Here is a 21,726-nt window from a genome sequence, read left to right on the forward strand (position 1 = left end):
CACATGCTTCCCTGGTTTCTTTCCCTTTAAACATGAAGATGGTAAGAAAATACACTTTGTAGAATTCTGAGTTCTGTGTTTCCTATTTACTGCTAAATGGAAACAAATATAGTTTTTTCTTTAGATCTTATAGCAAACTAAAAACAGAATTAATGTATAATACTGCCTCAAGCAATTCTTCAATGTCCTGTTTTTTAGATTAATCTATGCCATGCAACATAGAATATTTCAAATATATCAAAAGAATGATGCTAATTGCTGTAAGAATAATACAACTTCTCCTTACAGATAATTTGTTTTTTCTGTTTTCTGATAAGAAGTTTACTTTGTTCATGGTCATTCTATACTAGAAACATAATATTAAATTAACTACGTAAGATGGCAGGTATATTTGCTGCAATTTTGGTGCTCTGCTTGCAAAGAATTGTTTTTAAAAGTATAATATTTTTGAAGTGAAAATGACTTGGAACCTAGCCTAAAAGACTTAGCCAGTATCTTCTTTAATTTTCTGGGCATTTCAATATTTTCTGAAAAGAATAAGCTAGGTACATAACCCATATAACTATATAATGAATGAGTCAAGTATCTCACTACTTCTTTTGTTGGCTGTCAGCTGCTTAACCAACAAGAGTTGCTGAAAATCATCTTTATCTTTCAGCTATTAAAATGGTAATTTCTAAAAATGATTTGAGGACTGTAATTCATTTTGACATATGAAGGAAATATGTCTATTCCTAATCCTGGAGCTACAGTTTTTACAGAAACAAAATTAATTCGCTTTTAGAAAAATATGACGAGCAAACAATTTTTGAAAAGGAATACACACCTGAAGTTCAGACAGTCTAATTCATATTGATTCACCCCAACCTAGTAAACTTAAACCAAATTCAATGACTAAAAACAAAACACTTCATACATAAAAAAAGATTACGTAAATATTTTTTGCATTGTAGTTTTTCTAAAGCTGCATGAAACTATGATTATTGCAAATAATAGTTAAACCAACAATTATAAAACTTAAGCTACAGGTGCAGTACCTTTGTCAAAAAAAAAAAAACCAACCCGAAAACCAAAACAAAACAAACAAAAAAGAAACGATCATCCTTTTCATGGTAAATTACTCAATTGCATGCAAATGGATAAATGAGTTTACCTCACTGATCACAATCTAAGCAGCTAACAAAAGCAGAGCACCTGGCCACAAACAAGTCCTTTGAAATATACTATGAAGTTTGAGAAACTGCCGTTCTGCTTTCATATTAAAAATCATAACCAAACTACTTTTCAGCAGGAAGCTCAGCCTTTTGTGAAGAGAAAGAGATTAGGGTCTGTAGTAGATTATTTAAATATCAAGAAGTTCAAATTAACGCTGCATTGCAGTCATAATCTTTGGTGTTTCTCGAAAGAATTAATATTGTTGAAATTCAAAAACATTTTAGTGTGATGCTATGCAATGGTGTATCAACTAATAACCCTCCAGAATTTCTGTGCTCATCTAAAAAGAGCCCCTGCTGAAGGTTCTAATGCATCTTATTGTGAATCTTCAGCAAATAAAACTTCATGTATGAGCTCATGATGTGCTTTGCTGCCGGAAAGTCACAGACTCTGTGGGAAGCTCTTTATCTTCCCAGCAGTCAGTTCTCTGAGAACATCAGCGCAGCTACTGTAGTTACCTGTAGATTACTTGTATTTTCTCACATCTGTGTCCAGCAATCTAAACCATGATGATAAAGGGTCATTAGGTTTTGAGTGAGGAAGGGGATGGACTAGACAATTTGCTCCGATAAGCTCCTTGTTGGGAGCTCCAGTTTAGAATGTGAAATGTTGGTATGTACAGTTTTACACTAAAAAGAAAAAAAGAATTTCACTTTTCTGCACTAACAATTAAAAATGATACAGTTTAACATCTCACTATAGTCTACTGATTCACATTTTACTTGGGGGATTTATAATTAAAAGTATTTAAGAGAAATTTTTCTGCTTGTAAAATGGACGTCTATGCTCTATTAGCCACAAAGAATTCAGGTACAATTACTAAGATAACTGCTGTTTGGAGCACAGCAAAGCAATTTCCCACAGTGGGACTTACAGTTCAATTTACCAGTTGGGCAAATATTTTGTGCTCTGTAGTGGCCAGAGAGTTAAAAGCTATAGTTAACAGTTGAGCCGTGTTATACCTGGAGAAAAGTTTCTTCAATTCAAATGGATGGTTTAGATTTCAAAGTAAAGAGAGTACCCCCAAAAACATTGCCCCAAATTAAAATTGTATAATTTTAAAACTAACACAAAATACAGTTGTCACAGAAACCCTGACTGACCTCTTGTCCTCCCCAAAAATAGAGTTCATAATTTGGAACTCAACACAGTATTTTATTTTCATATTTGTGTTGCATCCTAAATCATTCTGATACTTAATCACATCTCCTAGTAATCAGCTGATAGAATATGTTATATTCTTGATTAGATTATAGAATGGGAATACTAATTACTTAATTTCAAATGGCTTAGAATAACTGTGTCAGGTTACAGAAATATAAAGAAAAAATTTTTTTCTGGCATCCTTCAGTTACGATGTGACACACCATATAGACAGGATAAAAAGAAGTGTTTTAGTTTAGCGAGAGAAAGAAGAGTTTAAAAAATGCTTGCTAAAGTTGCATTCATAATTTATTTCTTTATTTATGTATGTTTATTTTTGTACAATATTATATCTTCTACACATCTTCCTCCAAAAGGAAATTTTAAGAGATAATAGTGACTGGAATTAATAAAACACTACCCTGCCTTAAAGAACTATATTAAAATTATGAAAGTATGTGAATAAAAGCAATATTTAAAAATAAAACACCAAGTAGTGATTTGGCTTTTTGGAAATAACTTTAAAATAGTATTCATTTGGACCATTTGAAGGCTTTCCAATGCTGCTAGAGAAGAAAAATAAAAATATTTATTTTGAAAGTTGTTTGCTAGCACTAAACACAAGCAAGCAATATTTTCCAACAGATTAAAGATAAACTAAGCATTTAAAATTCCTGTTCTTGGGCTTCCCTGGTGGCGCAGTGGTTGAGAGTCCGCCTGCTGATGCAGGGGACACGAGTTTGTGCCCCGGTCCGGGAAGATCCCACATGCCGCGGAGCAGCTGGGCCAGTGAGCCATGACCGCTGAGCCTGCGCGTCCGGAGCCTGTGCTCAGCAATGGGAGAGGCCACAACAGTGAGAGGCCCGCGTACCGCAAAAAAAAAAAAAAAATTCCGGTTCTTCCTGTGGAGACATTTCTTAAAATAAAAATTACCGTATGGGCTTCCCTGGTGGTGCAGTGGTTAAGAATCTGCCTGCCAATGCAGGGGACACGGGTTCGAGCCCTGGTCCGGGAAGATGCCACATGCCACAGAGCAACTAAGCCCTAGTGCCACAACTACCGAGCCTGCGTTCTAAACCACAAGCCACAACTACTGAAGCCCATGCTCCACAACAAGAGAAGCCACCACAATGAGAAGCCCATGCACTACAAAGAAGAGTAGCCCCCGCTCGCCGCAACTAGAGAAAGCCTGTGCAGCAATGAAGACCCAATGCAGCCAAAAATAAATAAATAAAAATAATAAAGTTCCCTTAAAAAAGAATTACTGTAAAATATAACATTTGGGTAACTAACATTAACATCCTAAGGCAATATGGGAACACAAATCCATAATAATTATTCATACACCAAGCCACTGTAAACCTAAATCATTTCTGAAGACCTGAATGTGTCAAGAACTTTGACAATTATGACTGGAGCCAGGAAACTGTAGCAGTGCAGAATTTCTTATGAATTTCTCCAGTTACTTTTTATAAATGCTGTCTTGGATGACAGCTTAATGTGTACCACATGCAATATTTATTCTTCTTCAGTGTCAGACTGTCTAGCCATCCAAGGGAATACAAAGAATGTCACTTATTAGGATAAAAGCACAGGGAAGGTAATCAAGGACATATGTAACATCAGCCAATCATGCCCTATTTCAACATCCTATTCCATTCATAACAGTTCAACAATTACTTGCTTACTGATAACTTGCTTTCAGGCTGTTTGTGTTCACCGTAATGGTGGTTTGCATTTATTTTGCTCTTTAGAATTGGACACTTGCTGTGCCATACGTGTTTGTCAAAACTTTGTATCTTCTGTCAGAAATGGCTTAGCATATCAAATAATTTCTATTTGTCAGGAACTACTAATACAACAATCAGTAACCCTTGATGTCAATAGGGCACTGAAATAACCATAAGACAGCAAATATATAACTAGTAAATATTTTACCAAAAAAAACCCTATAAAGTGATACATAATAAGAAAGTCGTTATTATTAAGCTGAAGCACACTCACATACATTCCCATGCATATAGCTAAGAATACTTAATAGGCATTGCTTTTTCTTTTGTTTTGGTTCTCCAAGATGGTAAAACTGTTAAGAATTTCGCAAAGTAATCTGGTGGTCTTTAAACTATACAGCCAAAATGTCTAAGTAATACCAAGTCACATTAAAACTTATACTTGGCCACCAATACAAATTTCACTTAATAACAGATTTAAAATAATGTCTCATCATATATCATAATCACAAAATGGGTAACTGTAGAAACATAATTACTTAATCATATTTAATCATTAAACTTTAACCAAATAACGACTTGAACTATTTATTCATAGTAACAATTTAAAGCTTTTTTTTTTTTTGCGGTGCACGGGCCTCTCACTGTTGTGGCCTCTCCTGTTGCGGAGCACAGGCTCCGGACGCGCAGGCTCAGCGGCCATGGCTCACGGGCCCAGCCGCTCCGCGGCATGTGGGATCTTCCCCCGACCGGGGCACGAACCTATGCCCCCTGCTTCGGCAGGCGGACTCTCAACCACTGCGCCACCAGGGAAGCCCAATTAAAAGCTTTGAAAAGTACTAATTTCAAGAGATCTAGACAACTAAGATGTTTACCTCTGAATATAGGAAAGGAAACAAATTGTTGGTATTCTCTTTTGGTCTCTTTTTCTCTTTTGTCTCAGATTTGGCCTGAAGTAAAGTTCTACAATGCAAGAAATATCCCATGCAAACTATTCCATACGATATATTTTTTTAAAGACTCACAAAAAAAACACTTTTAAATAATAAAAACATTATTACAAATTGTTCTTTTTCAGTCTACATCTACCTGAACTGTCTGGTAAACCACTGATTTTCTTAGCTACGTACGTGTTACAACATACCTGCTGACAAGACTAAGGAAAAATCCATTTGGGGAGAGATGGCAAGGTATAGGGATTAGTCTTGATTAATACAGGAGAAACACAGCAAGATTTTCTAACTGCTACTGTTCCATTTAAAAGTGTTCATGAAACAGTAAAATCTCTACAAATATGAAGTCTGGTACTTATATTTCTAAATAGACTTCTAACTGGATCACAAACTTAAAATAATTTTTTTTTTGGTAGGGGAAGCAGAGAGGAAACAAAAATACAGTGAAAGGAAGAGAAATGCAAGTGACCTTATCCTTGTAAATTTCAGAAGGCAGAACATTACAATATTATAAAAAATAAAAATATGTATAATTAGGAGAAATAGAAGAAAATGGCAAGTTGTTATCCTGTATTTCTTGAGAATTAACAGGTTAACAAAATGTTTTAAAGACTTGTTTTAACTTGAGCTCATGAGAGAAAAGTATAAAACATTTTACTGCATTTATAGCATGTTTTTCATGCAACCAAAAGTGCAAAAAAAGAGCTATGTTGGTTGTATACCAGTGAAAATTACAGAAAAGCGTGCTTGTTGGAAAGCAAACATAATTGCAGTGGCTTATGTAAGCAGGACTCAAATTAGTTAACAGAATTTATTGTGCAATTACAATTGCCAGACACTAATTAACTATAGATCTATCATATATACATTTTCATCGAATTATGAGAATTAAATTCCAAGACAAATGGATCTATCTACCAGAGAATAATTTCACTTAATATATGTAAAATATTTTATTTAACCCTCATTATTCTGTAAGAAAGTTATTATTCTTCTGTTTCACAGGTGAGGAAACAAGGGCTATAAGGAAACCAACCAAACTATCTTGAGTCCTGCTTATATAAAAACACTGCATAAATGTTTGCTCTCTAGCTGGTAGGGGTTTCTGTGTAATGTTTACCAGGATACAACCAACACAGACAACTCTTTTTTGCACTTTTTGTTTCACGAAAAGCATGCTATAAATGCAATAAGATGTTTTATACTTTCATGAGCTTGAGAGAAAGATAGATATTTGGGTAGATATTTGCCTTGTTGTGAGGATTAAACCAAATGAGACAACATATGTAAGTGCCCCAAAGTCTGGCATATAATAGGTGTTCAACAAATGGTAGTCATTATTCTGCCCAAGACTTGGATCTATGTGTACATATACATACATACATATGAATATGCATATACAATGTTCTTTCAATTATATTGCTATGTGTTAGTAAAGCATCTGAACAGAATATTATACAAATTATCTGCATGCACTTCAGCTAATAAAAGAGATACATACACATGCACATACATGCACAATTCCCTACTCCCAGAAAGGTCTCAAAAACACATCCAAGTAACTGAAAATGCAAGAAAACACAACAAATCACTATGTGGTTAAAAACAAACACACAAACAAAACCAAGTGGTGGAAGAATGTACTTATCTTAAAAAAGAATTGATAACATGTATTTTCCACGTAAAAATATATAAACTATTTTAATTATTGACCCGACAAAGGGTTATTAAATTGGTACAGAGATAAGTCCATGATAATAAAGATAAGGTTTCAGGTAAAATTTTTATATTACTTTCAGTTAGCATTCTCTAATCAGGTTATAGTGAAATTTTAGTCTTAAATTTTATAGTGCATGAACTATGTCTAAATGAAATGTATAGTGATAGGGAATGTGGCAAGTATGTGACCTATTTCTCAGGCCTTGTCTACCTTTCCAACATCACCAGTGCACCAATGCTGAGACATCATGGCGCAGTAGTAAAGAACAAGAACTCTGGACATAAACTGCTCAGGTTTGAAGCTTGGCACCATTCTTGGCTAAGTTCCTCAGTCTCTCTGTACTTGCTTTGACTTCCTTAAAATACTAATAGTACTTACTACTCTATAAGGTTGGTGGGAGTCTTAAATGTAATGCATATAGTTAAGTGTTCAGTACATGTTGACTGCTGCTGACTACTACTAACATAACAACAACACTTTAGGCGCATGAATTATCCGTTGTTGTTCTATTTCATGATATCCTCTCATTTCCCTGTTCATTTACACACCAACTTCCTTACCCCAGCAGTGAAGAATTGTTCTTAACAAACTGTATGGTATGCTAGAAAAAAGAAAAAAGGAAAATTTTGCTTATCATATTAATATATAAAAACTGATCTGTAGTTATAGCTGTTTTCTGAGGTCTAGTCTGTAGTATTATTTTAGACTTGGCAACTTGATGCAATTTTTATATCGGCTTCAATGAGAACAGTTGTATTTTCTCCACCAAAATTTTCATATATGGTATTAATATGTTTAAAAATGGATGCTAAAGGTACTAAAATATTTTGCTAAAGGTAAAGGTACTAAAATATTTAGTGCTAAAGGTACTAAAATATTTTATATGCTAAAGGTACTAAAATATTTTTTAAATGGATGCTAAAGGTACTAAAATATTTTGCTGTAACAGTATCATATAGTTAACAAAACTACAAGGCAAGAGAAAAATGGCAGCAGCAAAAAACTTATTATCCTAAGAAGAGCACATAGTTGTCATCTTGAGAATTGTTTCCTTTTATTAACTAAAACCCTAAACAATTTGGTGGAGATGTTATTTCCTGAGATAAAACATAGCAGAACACAAAGTTAATTAAAGCAATATTTTCAAAGATCTCTGAAGATTCACAAATATTTCTTGCAGTGTCGTGTGGAACTGGCACAAACATTCAAGTCAAATGGGTCTATTTCTTCTACTACTACAAGAACTTGGGCATGTTCTGAATCTCTCCAATTGTCTTATCTGTAAAATGAGCATGATAATATCTATGTTTCATAAATATCCTTAAATTTTTCATGTTTCATCTATTCTTCTATTAACATCTCACCAATTTCTAACCTCTAAAGGATGCCTGGCACACAGCAGGAACTCAATAATAAATGATGGTTTACTATGTATGTCTTTGGGTTTGGTACATGAAAAGCTAAGTCACTGTCACTTAATGGGAGGGTGGGGGCAGGACAGAGAAAAGAAAAATGGCACAATTTAAAAGGTAACAATTTTAAGTATAAATTATATATGAAAACTACCAGTGACCTTCATGTTTCCAACATCTAGATATGCTCTTTGGGAAAAAATGAAACATCACTTAAAAAAAAAAGAAAGCTAAAAAACAATTACCAACAGACAGATGTTATTCGATCTTTTCCTTTTACATTTCAAAATGGACTAAACCCAAAGATAATTTCCACAGACTGTTCCTTTTAGAGAATTTCTAAGAAAAATGTTGACAATCACCTAGGTATATTGATGAGTACTCCCTTGATATTAATAACAAATACTTAAAGTACTAAAAAGGCACCTTTGTATCTGTATTAATGGAAACACAATCTTATTTATCTCTCTGCTAGCTAAACACACTCCTAAACTAAAACGCAGATCTCTTAATTCAACTATGAAAATGCTTCATTTTAGTAAAAATTCAATTCGAGGCCAAATAATAGTGTCATGGAGGCCATCTTGAGATTTGTCTGAGGATCCAATGAAGTAACCTAAGTTGAAACACTGTGAAGTTTTGATAAATGTTGGTTGTTATTATTCTTAGTAAAGTTCAATCTACTTATTTGAGGTCATACATCAAGGGACTTTTAAAAGAAGTGATTTACGAGTAGTAGTGTGGGGCAGATGAAATTCAAAATAAGTCTATATAATTGCAAATTTTACTTGAACACACTTAGGATGTTTTAATATGCTTTTTAATTGCAATGTATTTGAATAAAAACTTATTAGCTCTTTTCAAGTGGTCGTCTTCACATTTTATATTCTTTTTCGATGTTCTATCACATTTGCCTTTGCATTTGCTGTTCCCTCTCCCTGGACTAAGCTTTCCTCAGATCCTCCCTCTCTCATGGTGCACTCCCTTGCTTCTTAAAGGCCTTTCCTGACCACCCTAACTAAAATAGCACCCTCCTACCCTGCTTTATTTATTTATTTATTTTATTCATGCATTTATTATTTCATTCATTTGTAAAAATCAAAAATGTTTTTTGGGAATTTACTATGTACCAATTACTACCCTAAGTTATCAAGTGTATCAATTCATATAACAGTCATACCAACTTTATGAGGAAGATAGTTATTATTTTTATTCTTAAAATGAGAAAGGTAAAATTTCCAAAAGATAGACTTTAAAAGCCAGATATAAAATTCTGGCAGCCTAATTTTCTGCCAGAATTTTATATCTGGCTTTTAAACTTCACCAGCACATTATTCATTCGACCAATATCCTCTGGCTGCTAACTAAATGCTAATTATGCATTATGCTATATGCTAGGTTTATTTGAAAAAAGAAGATAGAGAGTCTTTCAGCAATAAAATTATATACAATAAAGAGGGCTGTGGCAAAGGAAATGGAAAAAAATATATTAAAATGTGAGAAATACTATGAAAAAAGTTTACCAAGAGTTAATATTTAATTTTGAAGAAAAAGTATAAATCTTAATTATTAATGCTGAGATTTCAAAGATGTAGACTAGTATAATGATGGTATCATAAACATAGATGAGGAAATAAAAATAATCAAGTGAAATAGTGATATAAGTTAAGCCACTGAGGTAATCTATTTCTTTTTTAAAAATTTTTATTTTATATTGGAGCATAGTTGATTAACAACGTTGTGTTAGTTTCAGATGTACAGCAAAGTGATCCTAATCATTTCCTGACATTATATTAAATATTTGTTTGTTGGTTGTCTATTATTCCATGAGACTATAACCCTTATGGGGGTAAAGACTTTTTTTAATCAGTCTCAATGTTTATTTGCTTAGAAAAGGAAAAAGGAAGCATAGTACCTATCTCTTCACTGAGCTCACAGTCTTCATAAGAATACATAAACTTGAAATTTATATTCATATTGACAGTTTTTATGAAGTTAATTGTCTTCTTGATAATAAGCATTAAAAAGACTGAACCAGGTACCAATGTGCAGCCCCAAATTTATAGACAGGGGTATACTCAGAGTTCCTAAGTCAGTTATTTTGAAACATATTTTTTAGCAGAATTTTAAAATTGGTAATAAAAATGGTCACAGATACCAAAATATGTCTCACCCAAACTGTACTATTTTTACTACATGGTGGATTAAGTAAGATTTTGAGGGTGTTTTATGATCAAATGTTTTTGATAGGGAAATGCTTTCTAGGTCAATTTAGAATAAGGAAATGCAATTATTTTGAGTAATGTAATTACCTTCAAATATAGATATGCCAATTCTACAAATAAGTTTTATTTCTACTTTGTTCTCATTCTAGACAGAGCAATAGCTACTATGAGGAAGATAAGAGCATGGTAAGATCCAGAAAAGACTTATTTTAAAGGAGTAGAGATATGGGAGTAGGAATGAGAGGAGGGGGAAAGACCAGGTCTTATCTTCAATTCAGTCCAGAAAAGTGGCTCATGAATTATGTATCTGCCAACCTCAGGAATGCTCTGGATTGTCCCACGGTCACAAAAAAATCTTACCATGACAAACCTACATATGAGGGTTGAGAAGGTACTAGACATTTGCATGGGCATCTTTTCATTGTGAATTTGCTATAATTCACTAAAATCATAAAATTCTAGCACAAGAAGGGAACCTTAGAGATGATCTCCTTTAATTCTTTATTAACCTTCACTGCCTCATCCCCAACATACATATAAACATTCAGAAATAGAGAAGCTGTGATACAATGGAACTGTTTTAAAAGGCTTTAAAGAATAAACACCATTTTTAAAAAAAAAAATTATGCTATCATAACAAAGAATGATTTACTCTAATGGAAGCCCAGGAGTGACAATAAAATCCTCTAAGCTTCAAATGATGAAGTCACAGGGCCTAACCTGAGAGAGAGATGAGGGCAGAGTCCTATGGAAGATGGTGATATCATGGGAGTTTTATCGCTACTGCCACTGTGCAAATAGAGATGGTTCTGTTTGTTTTTGTTTTGGATGACAACTGTTTCAAAGCATAGAATTATAGCTGTAAACATATACATGATACATTTTGTTTCTTTATCGATATAATGGAAAGAAAAACCAAGGGAATGTATCCCAAAGATACATTTAGAAGACTTACCAAGTCCTTTTTCTATTACTGTATTCTTTTTGAGTTATGCTAATTAAATTTCGGAAATATTGTTTATACAGAACACATTTTATGTGAACATTCTGATGAACTGTCTTCAATACATGAATGGCTATATAATTTGCCTGAGGTTGAAGAACTAGTTAGCAGCAAATAAGGACCACAAAACTAGCATTTCAAATTCTAAAGTAGCTGTATTTTTAATACATCAAACTTCCTGATAACATACACTACCTAATTTACAAATAGACTATATGCTCTAAGTTTCTTAGAATTCACTTTCCTTACAGAACCAATGTTATCAATGGTATCCAGCATTTTGGTCCAGCCTTCAGAAGTCTATTTAACTTATAATGTAGTTGAACTACAGTAGTATCTCCAAAGGTAGATCTAGTGACTGGGGAACACAGGAGAGACCACAGAAGACAGGGGCACAGAAAATAATACTCCTCTCCTATTCTGCATAAGCAGGAGATATTAGGCAAAACATTGAAATTGCCCCAAATGGCACTTTCTCCTTTCCTTTTCTACAGCCTTCTCCCAGGAAAACACTGTTATTGAGATTGTATATACTACAGTTAGACTCCATTCTTCAGCCTTCACAAGGCCCTGCCCTATCTCTCATCATCAACAGTCCTAAGATTTCTGGGCTTCAACAGTTGCCTCTATCTATACCAACTACTACTCAAAACTCCCATTTTATGAGTGTAGTTTATCTCAACTCATAGTTTTAGAAACAAAATATGACTCAACAGTCCTTAACCTCTGGGACACAGATTTTTAAGAATATTAATAGACCTTGAAGTATTCACCAAAGTGAGTCAGGTAGAGAGGCAGAGAAACTCTCTGTGTACATGAATCACTCGTGATTTGAGGAACATTATATAGCTGTATGCCAAAGTTTGTCTTTCATTTCCTAGGTTATATATGTGTGTGCATGTATGGGGAATATATGTTTTAATTTCATGAAAGAATCCTAGAGAACACTTGTTTTTTGTGAAAGAGCTTTAGGCTCTTAAAGCTAGAAGAAAATTTGTAAAACTTCTCCCTATTATATGCAGTGAAATTCTTCAGTCACTTTAAAAAAGATGAGCACATCTCATAAATTATATTGCTCATAAATTAGTAAGTCAACAGATGGTGCTAATGAAGATAACAACTGACTCCCAAAAGTACAGTATCACTTTCTCAAATTCAGTGAACGATCTTGCAAAGAGAAATTATTGCCTATAAACTGTATTGGGCAAAAAGGCAAACAGGCCAGGGGAAATTCCTAACATGCCTAATATGGTGGGTCAATAGCATTATATCCATATAAAAAGATGTGCTTTCTTCCATAATTAGCTCTTTTTAAAAAAATTTTATTTATTTACTTATTTTTATTTTTGGCTGCATTGGGTCTTCGTTGCTGCACACGGGCTTTCTCTAATTGTGGCGAGCAGGGGATATTCTTCCTTGTGATGTGCGGGCTTCTCATTGCAGTGGCCTCTCTTGTTGCGGAGCATGGGCTCTAGGCACACGGGCTTTAGTAGCTGCAGCATGTGGGCTCAGTAGTTGTGGCTCGCAGGCTCTAGAGCTCAGGCTCAGTAGTTGTGGCGCATGGGCTTAGTTGCTCTGTGGCATGTGGGATCTTCCTGGACCAGGGCTCGAACCCGCGTCCCCTGCATTAGCAGGCAGATTCTTAACCACTGCGCCACCAGGGAAGCCCTATAATTATCTTTTTCAAACATGGAATCAGAGGTGTGATTTGGTTTCATTATGACTATGTGCTCTAGGGCACTAACATCTCTTGACAGGAATTATGAAATTGCTGAAAGAGTAACCAAAAACCACTTAATGAAACCAGAAAAGTACACAAGTATTATTACATGTACATACATATACAAATGCTAAAGGACATTCAAATAAAGATTCCTGAATGGCCAAAGGTCTTTTCCCTCCCACTTCTTTCAGCCTTCCATCTTTTGTAATAAAAAGATTGTCTTGCTTTAGTATATTTTTTTCACTCTCAAGATTTTGGCCAGAGAAATTAAGAAATATTCAACTCCACAAAATCCATTCACCAGAAATTATTGAAATCCTAATTCATAGTGCATATGGTACTGTTTCAAAGCTTTATCATAATACAAATTAAAAAGTAAATAATTGATAATTATCCAATAGCAAAAATAAGAAACTATACAACAGAGAAGGGGTCTTAAGAAAATTTTTTCTTTTTGAATTCATTTACAACTTACTTCAGTAAAATTAAGAATATTTTGGGGCTTCCCTGGTGGCGCAGTGGTTGAGAATCTGCCTGCCAATGCAGGGGACACGGGTTCGAGCCCTGGTCTGGGAAGATCCCACATGCCGCAGAGCAACTAGGCCTGTGAGCCACAACTGCTGAGCCTGCACATCTGGAGCCTGTGCTCCGCAACAACAGAGGCCACGATAGTGAGAGGCCCGCGCACCGCGATGAAGAGAGGCCCCTGCTCGCCACAACTAGAGAAAGCCCTCGCACAGAAATGAAGACCCAACACAGCCAAAAATAAATAAATTAATTAATTTTTTTAAAAAAAAAGAATATTTTGTATAGGATTTACCAATTTAATCAATCTCATACTAAAAAAAGAATCACTTAGTTTAGGCTTCCAGAATATCCTTAACTTGTTCTATCACCCTTTTATATCTGGCAAAGCAGCAAATAAACACTAGTCCTCATAAAGCAATCTCCACTAAAAGTTACAAATTATAGCTTTTAAAATTTAATTCAGCTAAAAAACTCCTCACATGTTAAAACAAACTTAACAACATTACGTTGTGATTTCAAGAAGGTAGGAACACACAATAAAAAATGTTTTCTCACAGCCTTCATAATGTTAGGTACTTCAAGATGAAGCTGACACAACATTCCCCCCAAACCATAAGAACCACAAGTGATTTTTTAAAAAAACATAAATTATAATCCCAAAGAAACACTGCATGGATATTTCAGGGCTTTTACTTTGCCAGACTAGTGGATGATAAAGTGAAACATTTAAAAAAAACCTTATACATGTGAATCTTGCTTTATATACTAGTGTATGTTCCTGAAAACTTTATATGAATTGAACCTAATTTCAAATCTACTTGGGAAGCTTTCTGAACTAAAATGAATAATTTATTTAAGAATAATTAATCATTCCCATTTTATTTGTTTCGAGTAAATAGAATGTATAACAATGTGATTTTTTTCAAAGCAGCATTATCTGTGTTAAATTTCTAGCTTCAATGAATAATCTTGCCAGAAATTGATGACTTCTTATAGTAGTTTTACAGAATACATCATGGCATTCCTGAAAGGCCAAGAAAATGCTGTGGGAAGAAGGTTATATTAACCGTCTACAAATATAATTGTGAAGTGGACTTTTGCTCACGTTGAGTTAAGTGTTTAGCCTGAAAATAATGGAAATCAGTGAATGATAGAAATCGGTGAAATTACCTATAACAGTGAATACTGCTCCTATTGATAAGACGTAATGGAAATGTGCTACTACATAACATGTGTTGTGGAGAACAATGTCCAAGGATGAGTTAAGTAGAACAATTTCTGTCAGACCTCCGACTGTAAACAAGAAAATAAAACCTAAGTCTCACAGTATGGCAGATGATCACTCAACATTACCTCTGGGGAGAGTTGCCAATCAACTAAATACTTCTACTCCTATAGGAATAGCAATAATTACAGTAGATGTGTAAAGTATGCTTATGTGTCAACATCTATACTTACTGTGAATATATGATGCACTTGCACAAGAAAGCCTAAGAACCAATCGATATTATAGCTCAAACTATCCCTATATACCTGAAAGGTACTTTTTTCCTGAATAGTATATAACATATATAAATATAATTTTATATTATATACACACACATTAAAAATTATATGCAAAAAATGTTCACACTTCCCCTTTGTAAATAGTTGCTGAGATATAGTATCTGTAATTCTTATATACAGTTCAAGATATCAAGAATATATTGGGCTTATTCCATGATTTTCCCCCTAGCCAGGTATACAATATACAGTATCACCAAACTACATTTAATTGTTATGTACAAATTATGTGGAAAACTAACAAAAACAGAAAAGTTGGGGTAGGGCAGACAGAATCATAGTAAAATATGAATTAATAAAACATTTTTCTATTTAAAATTCATTTAGTGAACCTGACACATTGCCCTTGATTACAAAACAGCTTAAAAGACTGCAACTACTTGTCTACCTATCTTGAATCAATTTCAACACTCAGATTAATTGACTCTTATATAATATTAGAGAATAATGTTCAGTGACCACAAGCCCACCAGGGCATATGCAAATACATGTTTTACACACACATACACACACACACACACATGCATACAAGAAGTCTGAATGTCTTAAATTTTAGTTATACTTTTCAGTTGAATATGTAGTATAATAAACAACAAAATAAAATTATGCTTTATCAACAGTTTTAAGAAGGATGGGGACAAGAGAACACAAAAAAGAAACAAAATTGGAAGCTATGTAGGTATACAAAATTAGTTCTACCAATTTCATAATTGGATAGGATATACTACTAACAGAGCAGCAAACGTGCAAAGATTGAAATTTACACCCCTAATTAAGCAACAGTTTGGCAGGTCTAATGTCCTATACCAGCTTGATACCATGACTCATTAGGCGATCTCAAACGAAAATTAATACTACATGTAATAGGATCTTAGTTATAAGTAACTGATCATGTTTAAAATATGAAATCCTTAAGTGTTCAAAAATCATTGACATCTGCCAGAGATGATGACGACAACGACACAACAACAATTTCTGCATAGTTTTATTCATTCAAAGAACAACAATATATAATAATAAAAAAAAATTCTGTGGATTCCCCTTACAACATCTTGATTACTGTCATCTAATCACAACACAACTGTAACTAACCCGGCTGCCATGTTATTAGCTTCTCTTCAGGGGCTAGGTCTTAATCATAAATCAATGAAATGACTAATTCAACATTGTTAAAACCACTGAGTAGATGCTTGGAACCATTCCGGTTTTTACATCTTTCAAAAAGGTCAATACACCTACTCAGTAACACAAAAGACTTGTCTTTCAAAATGCTTCCTTATTTTCTAGGACTTAAAAATTAACATGTTTCCATTTAAATTTAAAGTGAACTTTAGTAATTAAAACGTTCATTACTTCTGAAATAGTGACCCCCTAAAATATAGTTTGTCTTCCTCTTGTGGCCAGAATCACAAACTCCTCCTCCTCTTTCCTGACCATTTAAAATAGCTTTCTAGATCTAAAAGACCCATGAAAATATTTATTACTACTTCCTGCATCAGTGTTAATTTGCTACAGTAACATTACATAATAACCTTAAAAAAACAAAACCTTTTTCTTTTGCTAAAGGAGCAACTTATGCAAATGGAGCTGAGATATAAACATTACCAAAAAACAAGATGCTAACACAAATTTAAAGGATTTAGTAATTAAAATATATTTTAACTATTTACATCTGCTTGCAATGTTATAAGTGATGAAAACCTAGTGTTCATATCCTTCATAATAAAAATTTATTCTGCACTTTAATACAAAGGCTATGTTGCATAAACAGATTTAAAGCTGTAGCAGAGTGGCTGAATGAAAGGAGAATGGCAATCTTTCTGGCTCCAGTAGATGCCATTCCCTATCACACAATGTTTCCCACTCATAAATACATGACAAATACTTCCTCAATCATTTTTTACGAGCAGGGATGCACAGGGGGTAGTCAATGGCTAGCTTGAGGGAAAATAGGAACAGCAGGCGGCAGAAACTGTACAGAAAATGGCTATGTGGTAAATTCTCTTCTGGAACATCACTCAGTTACCCAGTCTTTGATCTTTCAGCTACAATTACACTAACTTCCACAAGATCTGACTCCCCCCACCCCCACCAAACATACACACTACCCCAAACCAGATCATCAGTCATACACAAAATCTAAAATTTGATTTTATAAATAGGATCATCCATACCTCTACATTTTTATAAATTAAAATGTGCTATTTAGACAAGAGTTTACTTTCAATTGGCTGTAACCATATCATCATCACAACTGGTCTCACAAAAAACATGGGGTGTCTGGCGACAGCTAAATCACAGACTGGCGTCTCCCAAGCAGTCTGTCTACCATTAGGGTCTGGGAAATAGTATTTACTGTACAATTAGAGCCTGGGAGTTCTACCTGTAATCATCCAAATACAGGTGTGAGAAGCTCCTTTGGGCAAGGAAACTGACTCATCGCTTTTCATGTAAACTTTGATGTCTGTATTGTTTCACAGAGCCCTGGGAAACCTTACCATTCACACTACAATGAGATTTATTAACTGAAGTCAAATAATATATTTAAAATTCCTTCCCAAAGGTAACAATTTTTAACATATCAATCACAAAATTTATAAGAATTTTATATAAGAAACTAGACAGAACTGTTTATTTTAAAGTTAATTATCTACTGGAAGACACTGACCAGTCAGAACTGAATTTTCATGTCAGGTTTATGCTTTCTAGAACATTACAAATTAAGAGGCCAAATTCAGTTTCCTATCAGGAACACAAAATGTCTTATAGTAATATCAACAGGGCATTTTTAGTTGCAGTAATTTCACAGAATTTATTCTAATGATTTATTGGAGTTAACCATCTGACATTAATTATTGTTTTGGCTTCCAGTCTATGAATGTTTATTTTTCAGTTTAAAGCTTCTCACTCTTTGATATCATATGGAAATGAGAATTTTTAATGGAAAATTGAAACCATGTGCATCTAAGTACTTAATGAAGTACAGGGGAAAACAAATGAAAATATATTTTAGGAGAATTCAGATATTTTACTTTGGATAGTTTTGGTTTGCTTGTATGACTTAACAGTATAAAATACTGAGGGTCCAGTGAGTACCATGCCAAATGTGTACATGCCCTTATGTTACATAAACATATGATTTTTTGAAGTTACTAGTGAACTAAAGGAAACCTGGCACATTTTGGTTACATGTCAAAAATGACAATCAATACATGAATGCATAGTTTTTACCTTTGTGTATTTTAAAGTATTTTGAAACAAATACCTGGTCTTTCCCTCCACCATACCTTTTTTTTTAATTAAAAAAATGTTTTTTAAGGGCTTCCCTGGTGGCGCAGTGGTTGGGAGTCCGCCTGCCGGTGCGCGGGACGTGGGTTCGTGCCCCGGTCCGGGAGGATCCCACATGCCGCGGAGCGGCTGGGCCCGTGGGCCATGGCCACTGGGCCTACGCATCCGGAGCCTGTGCTCCGCAATGGGAGGGGCCGCGACGGTGAGAGGCCCGCGAACCGGGAAAAAAAAAATGTTTTTTAAGTATTCAATCTGGATTTTAAAACTTATGCCCAGCTACAATTCCAAGTAGATATTTTAAAGTCACATATAAAATCAACAAAGCTAGAATTTCCTAGTTTAAAAAGTTTTATTGCTCTAAGTAGATTTATTCTCATTTTGCAAAGGAAATATTAATGTCTATTCAATAAATTTGATAATTAAATATGTATAATTCAATATTGCCTAATGTAATTCCTTTCTTTTTCCTCTTAAGTTCTCTCAGTGTAAATCATTAGGAGATTCCTCTCGGAATGTTAACACTAGGCAAAGCTTTCTCATCCATTTTAAACTTTTTAATAATAAGGAGAAAAATTTTAAATCAAACATAGCAGTAAGTACATATGTATGTGTGTTTGTGTGTGTTCAGATATGATATGTCGGGGTACATCTGGGGAGAAAAAAAACTTACCATTTGTTTTTCTTTCTAATGTAGTCTTTTTCAGAAAGATTAACCAAGTAGACCATTGGTTTTGAAGTCAGAAATAAGTGTTTATTCAACACTTCAATCTAAAGTGGGAGATAGAAAAAGAGTCCTTTTTAAAAGTTGAGTAAATATTAAGTCACTAAAGAACTTGAAAGAAAACTATTTAAACAAGAAGCCATTTTTATAATTCTTGTTTCTAAAAGATTAGTTGTCACAAAATATCAGGAGTAGGGGAAAAGAAAAAATAACAAGACTGGGAATAAGAAATCATTGAGAGAAATAAAGTTTAACTAGATATAATAATAAGTGTAAAATAATGACAATTTTGTTCTCTAAGAAATCGAAGCAAAGGTAATAGTAGATCGCATCATATTTATAATTTACCTCTTTGTCATTCCAATCATGACAGAAGCGAACAGGTTTCTTTTGATCTATAACCCAGGATTTGACTTTGCACATTATGTCCTATACACAATTGAGAAAAAAAGTAAATACAAGATGAATACTAAGCATTTAGATACTAAATATTAAAATTAAAAGTTTTCAAACCCTCAATTAAAAGTTGACTATAAAAATAAAGGCAACTTTTTAATGAAAGAACTAAGTCGCACAGATAATTATTTTCAATATCTCATTAAAATATGAAATGAAACATTAATGTGGCATTAAAATTTTACCATATGAAATGTGGAATACTAGCAAAATTAGTAACAATCTTAAAATTTTCAAACCATTAAAACATACCAAAGACTACAAAAGTTAATAATATCTCAACATTATCTAGTGATGTAAACTGCAAGATAAACATGCTGTTAGGAAAAGGGGGGGGGAACACTGGAGAAAGACTGAATTATAATTTTTTCCTTAAAAAGGAAAACAAAATAGATGAAATTGAGCCTATTATTGATGATCTACCCTCCAAAATATTAAATCAACTGACCAAAACCCTTTTTATTCTGAATTAATTTTTTGCTGACACCTTCTCCCTGCCCACTTCTCCTGTCCCTGCTCCACCCCCCCCCCAACCTGCCAAAGCCTCCATTACACAATGGCAAGAGCCCTGCACTGGTGACCTCCAACCAGCTGCATTCACTTTCAGAACATCTCTCTCTGCTGGAAATCTAAAGGCCTTTTAGTTAGCAAGCTAGTGTGCATTCAGAAGGAGTAACTGCAGGAAGAGCCCAATGTGCTTTGTTTCTCTGGCCTTTCTTCACAGAAAGATTAATCATCTGTGAAATGGAAACGGCAAACAGCAAGTGACACAAACTGAACCCTTCAAGCCTTTCCTCATCAGTTTTGTGGTTCTGAATCTAAAAGCTGCGTGTGGCAAGGTTCTCCTTACAGGCAGGTGTTAATAAAAGGCTCTTGGGTCTGAAAGGTCAAACTTCGCTCTTCCAGAAGAAGTGCGTTTGAGAGTCATCTGTTTTTTGTTGTTGTTGTTGTTAAAGATAACTTATGGGTACGTTTTAAATATGCATTTCTCAAAATTTATTGTAATACACAATTATTAGTAATAGATTTCTTAGATTTTCATGATGTATTTTATTTTATCATAAATCATTAGTCTTCTATAAATATCCACTTGTTAAATTACCTCAGTATTTAGTATACCTTCCTTCCAAATCTTGCTGTTACCAACAGGAAAAATAAGGAAAAAGCCCTATATCCTTAGATCCTGATTTGAAACCCTCCAGGAAAAGGACTTCCCACAGACTTCAACAAGGAAGGGGCAAGCCGAAAACTTTTAATGAAATCTAACATGGTCTGCTTAAGAATAATCACTTTTACTCTTCTATTTCACTCATAAATGTTTAAAAGTGGCTAATGTAACACCATTTCCTACAAGGAGAAGATCAAAGTGCTATATTACAAATGCATTATGATTAAAAAAGCCCTGTGCAGCCTTGCTATTAACTGTTCTTTAAACCCTAAAAGGCTTCCCATAGATCTCACTTGGCACTGCATATACAACCTTTGACAAGTAATGTAGACCATTTTTATTCATTGCCTAAAATTGTAGGCAATTATGTGCGTCACACTGGCCACCTGCAAATTCTGAATGCCTGCTCCAGTTGTCAGTGCAAAAAACTAATGTCGGAGGGGATTAATCTAGGGGGAGAGAGTCCTCTTTAATGGCTCCAGCAGGTGAAATGGCCCAGCTGGTTACTATGATGAGAGGCCAGAACAGCTTATGTGGAGACACGCAACAAGATTATACAAAAGAAGGAGAAAACAGTGGTACCATCTTACATTTGGTTCCGTTAGTTTTTTTCAATTAAAAAAAGAAAAGAAAATAGACAAAGGAAAGCCAAACCAAAAATAAGGAAGGAAATTAAATCTTAATCATATAAAAAGTATAAAATACTTTTAACTATAAACATTTTCACAAAACCAAAGGGCCTCAATAAATGCTGATTGCTAGTGAAGGAATTTCAGTATTTCAGTTTCATTTTAAATTAACTAAAGCACCACTTCAGAAATAGAGATCCTATCACAAAATCTTTTTGGCGTTAGTTTCTTTCCCCCTTCACACCACCA

At 34.1% G+C, this 21,726-nt stretch overlaps 1 protein-coding gene across 1 annotated transcript in view; it reads right to left on the reverse strand.

Moving 5' to 3' along the window:
- Positions 1 to 21,726, reverse strand: part of OLA1 (Obg like ATPase 1) — a 171,960-nt gene that overhangs the window by 26,622 nt on the left and 123,612 nt on the right. Inside the window, exons 6-7 of the mRNA XM_024732866.1 lie at positions 19,573 to 19,653; positions 19,174 to 19,271 (exon numbers count right to left, since the gene is read on the reverse strand). Coding sequence (XP_024588634.1) covers positions 19,174 to 19,271; positions 19,573 to 19,653 — 179 coding nt within the window. The remainder of the gene's footprint in view (positions 1 to 19,173; positions 19,272 to 19,572; positions 19,654 to 21,726) is intronic.

Source organism: Neophocaena asiaeorientalis, unplaced genomic scaffold (assembly GCF_003031525.2).
Source record: "Neophocaena asiaeorientalis asiaeorientalis breed wild unplaced genomic scaffold, Neophocaena_asiaeorientalis_V1.1 scaffold96, whole genome shotgun sequence".
NCBI lineage: Eukaryota > Metazoa > Chordata > Mammalia > Artiodactyla > Phocoenidae > Neophocaena > Neophocaena asiaeorientalis.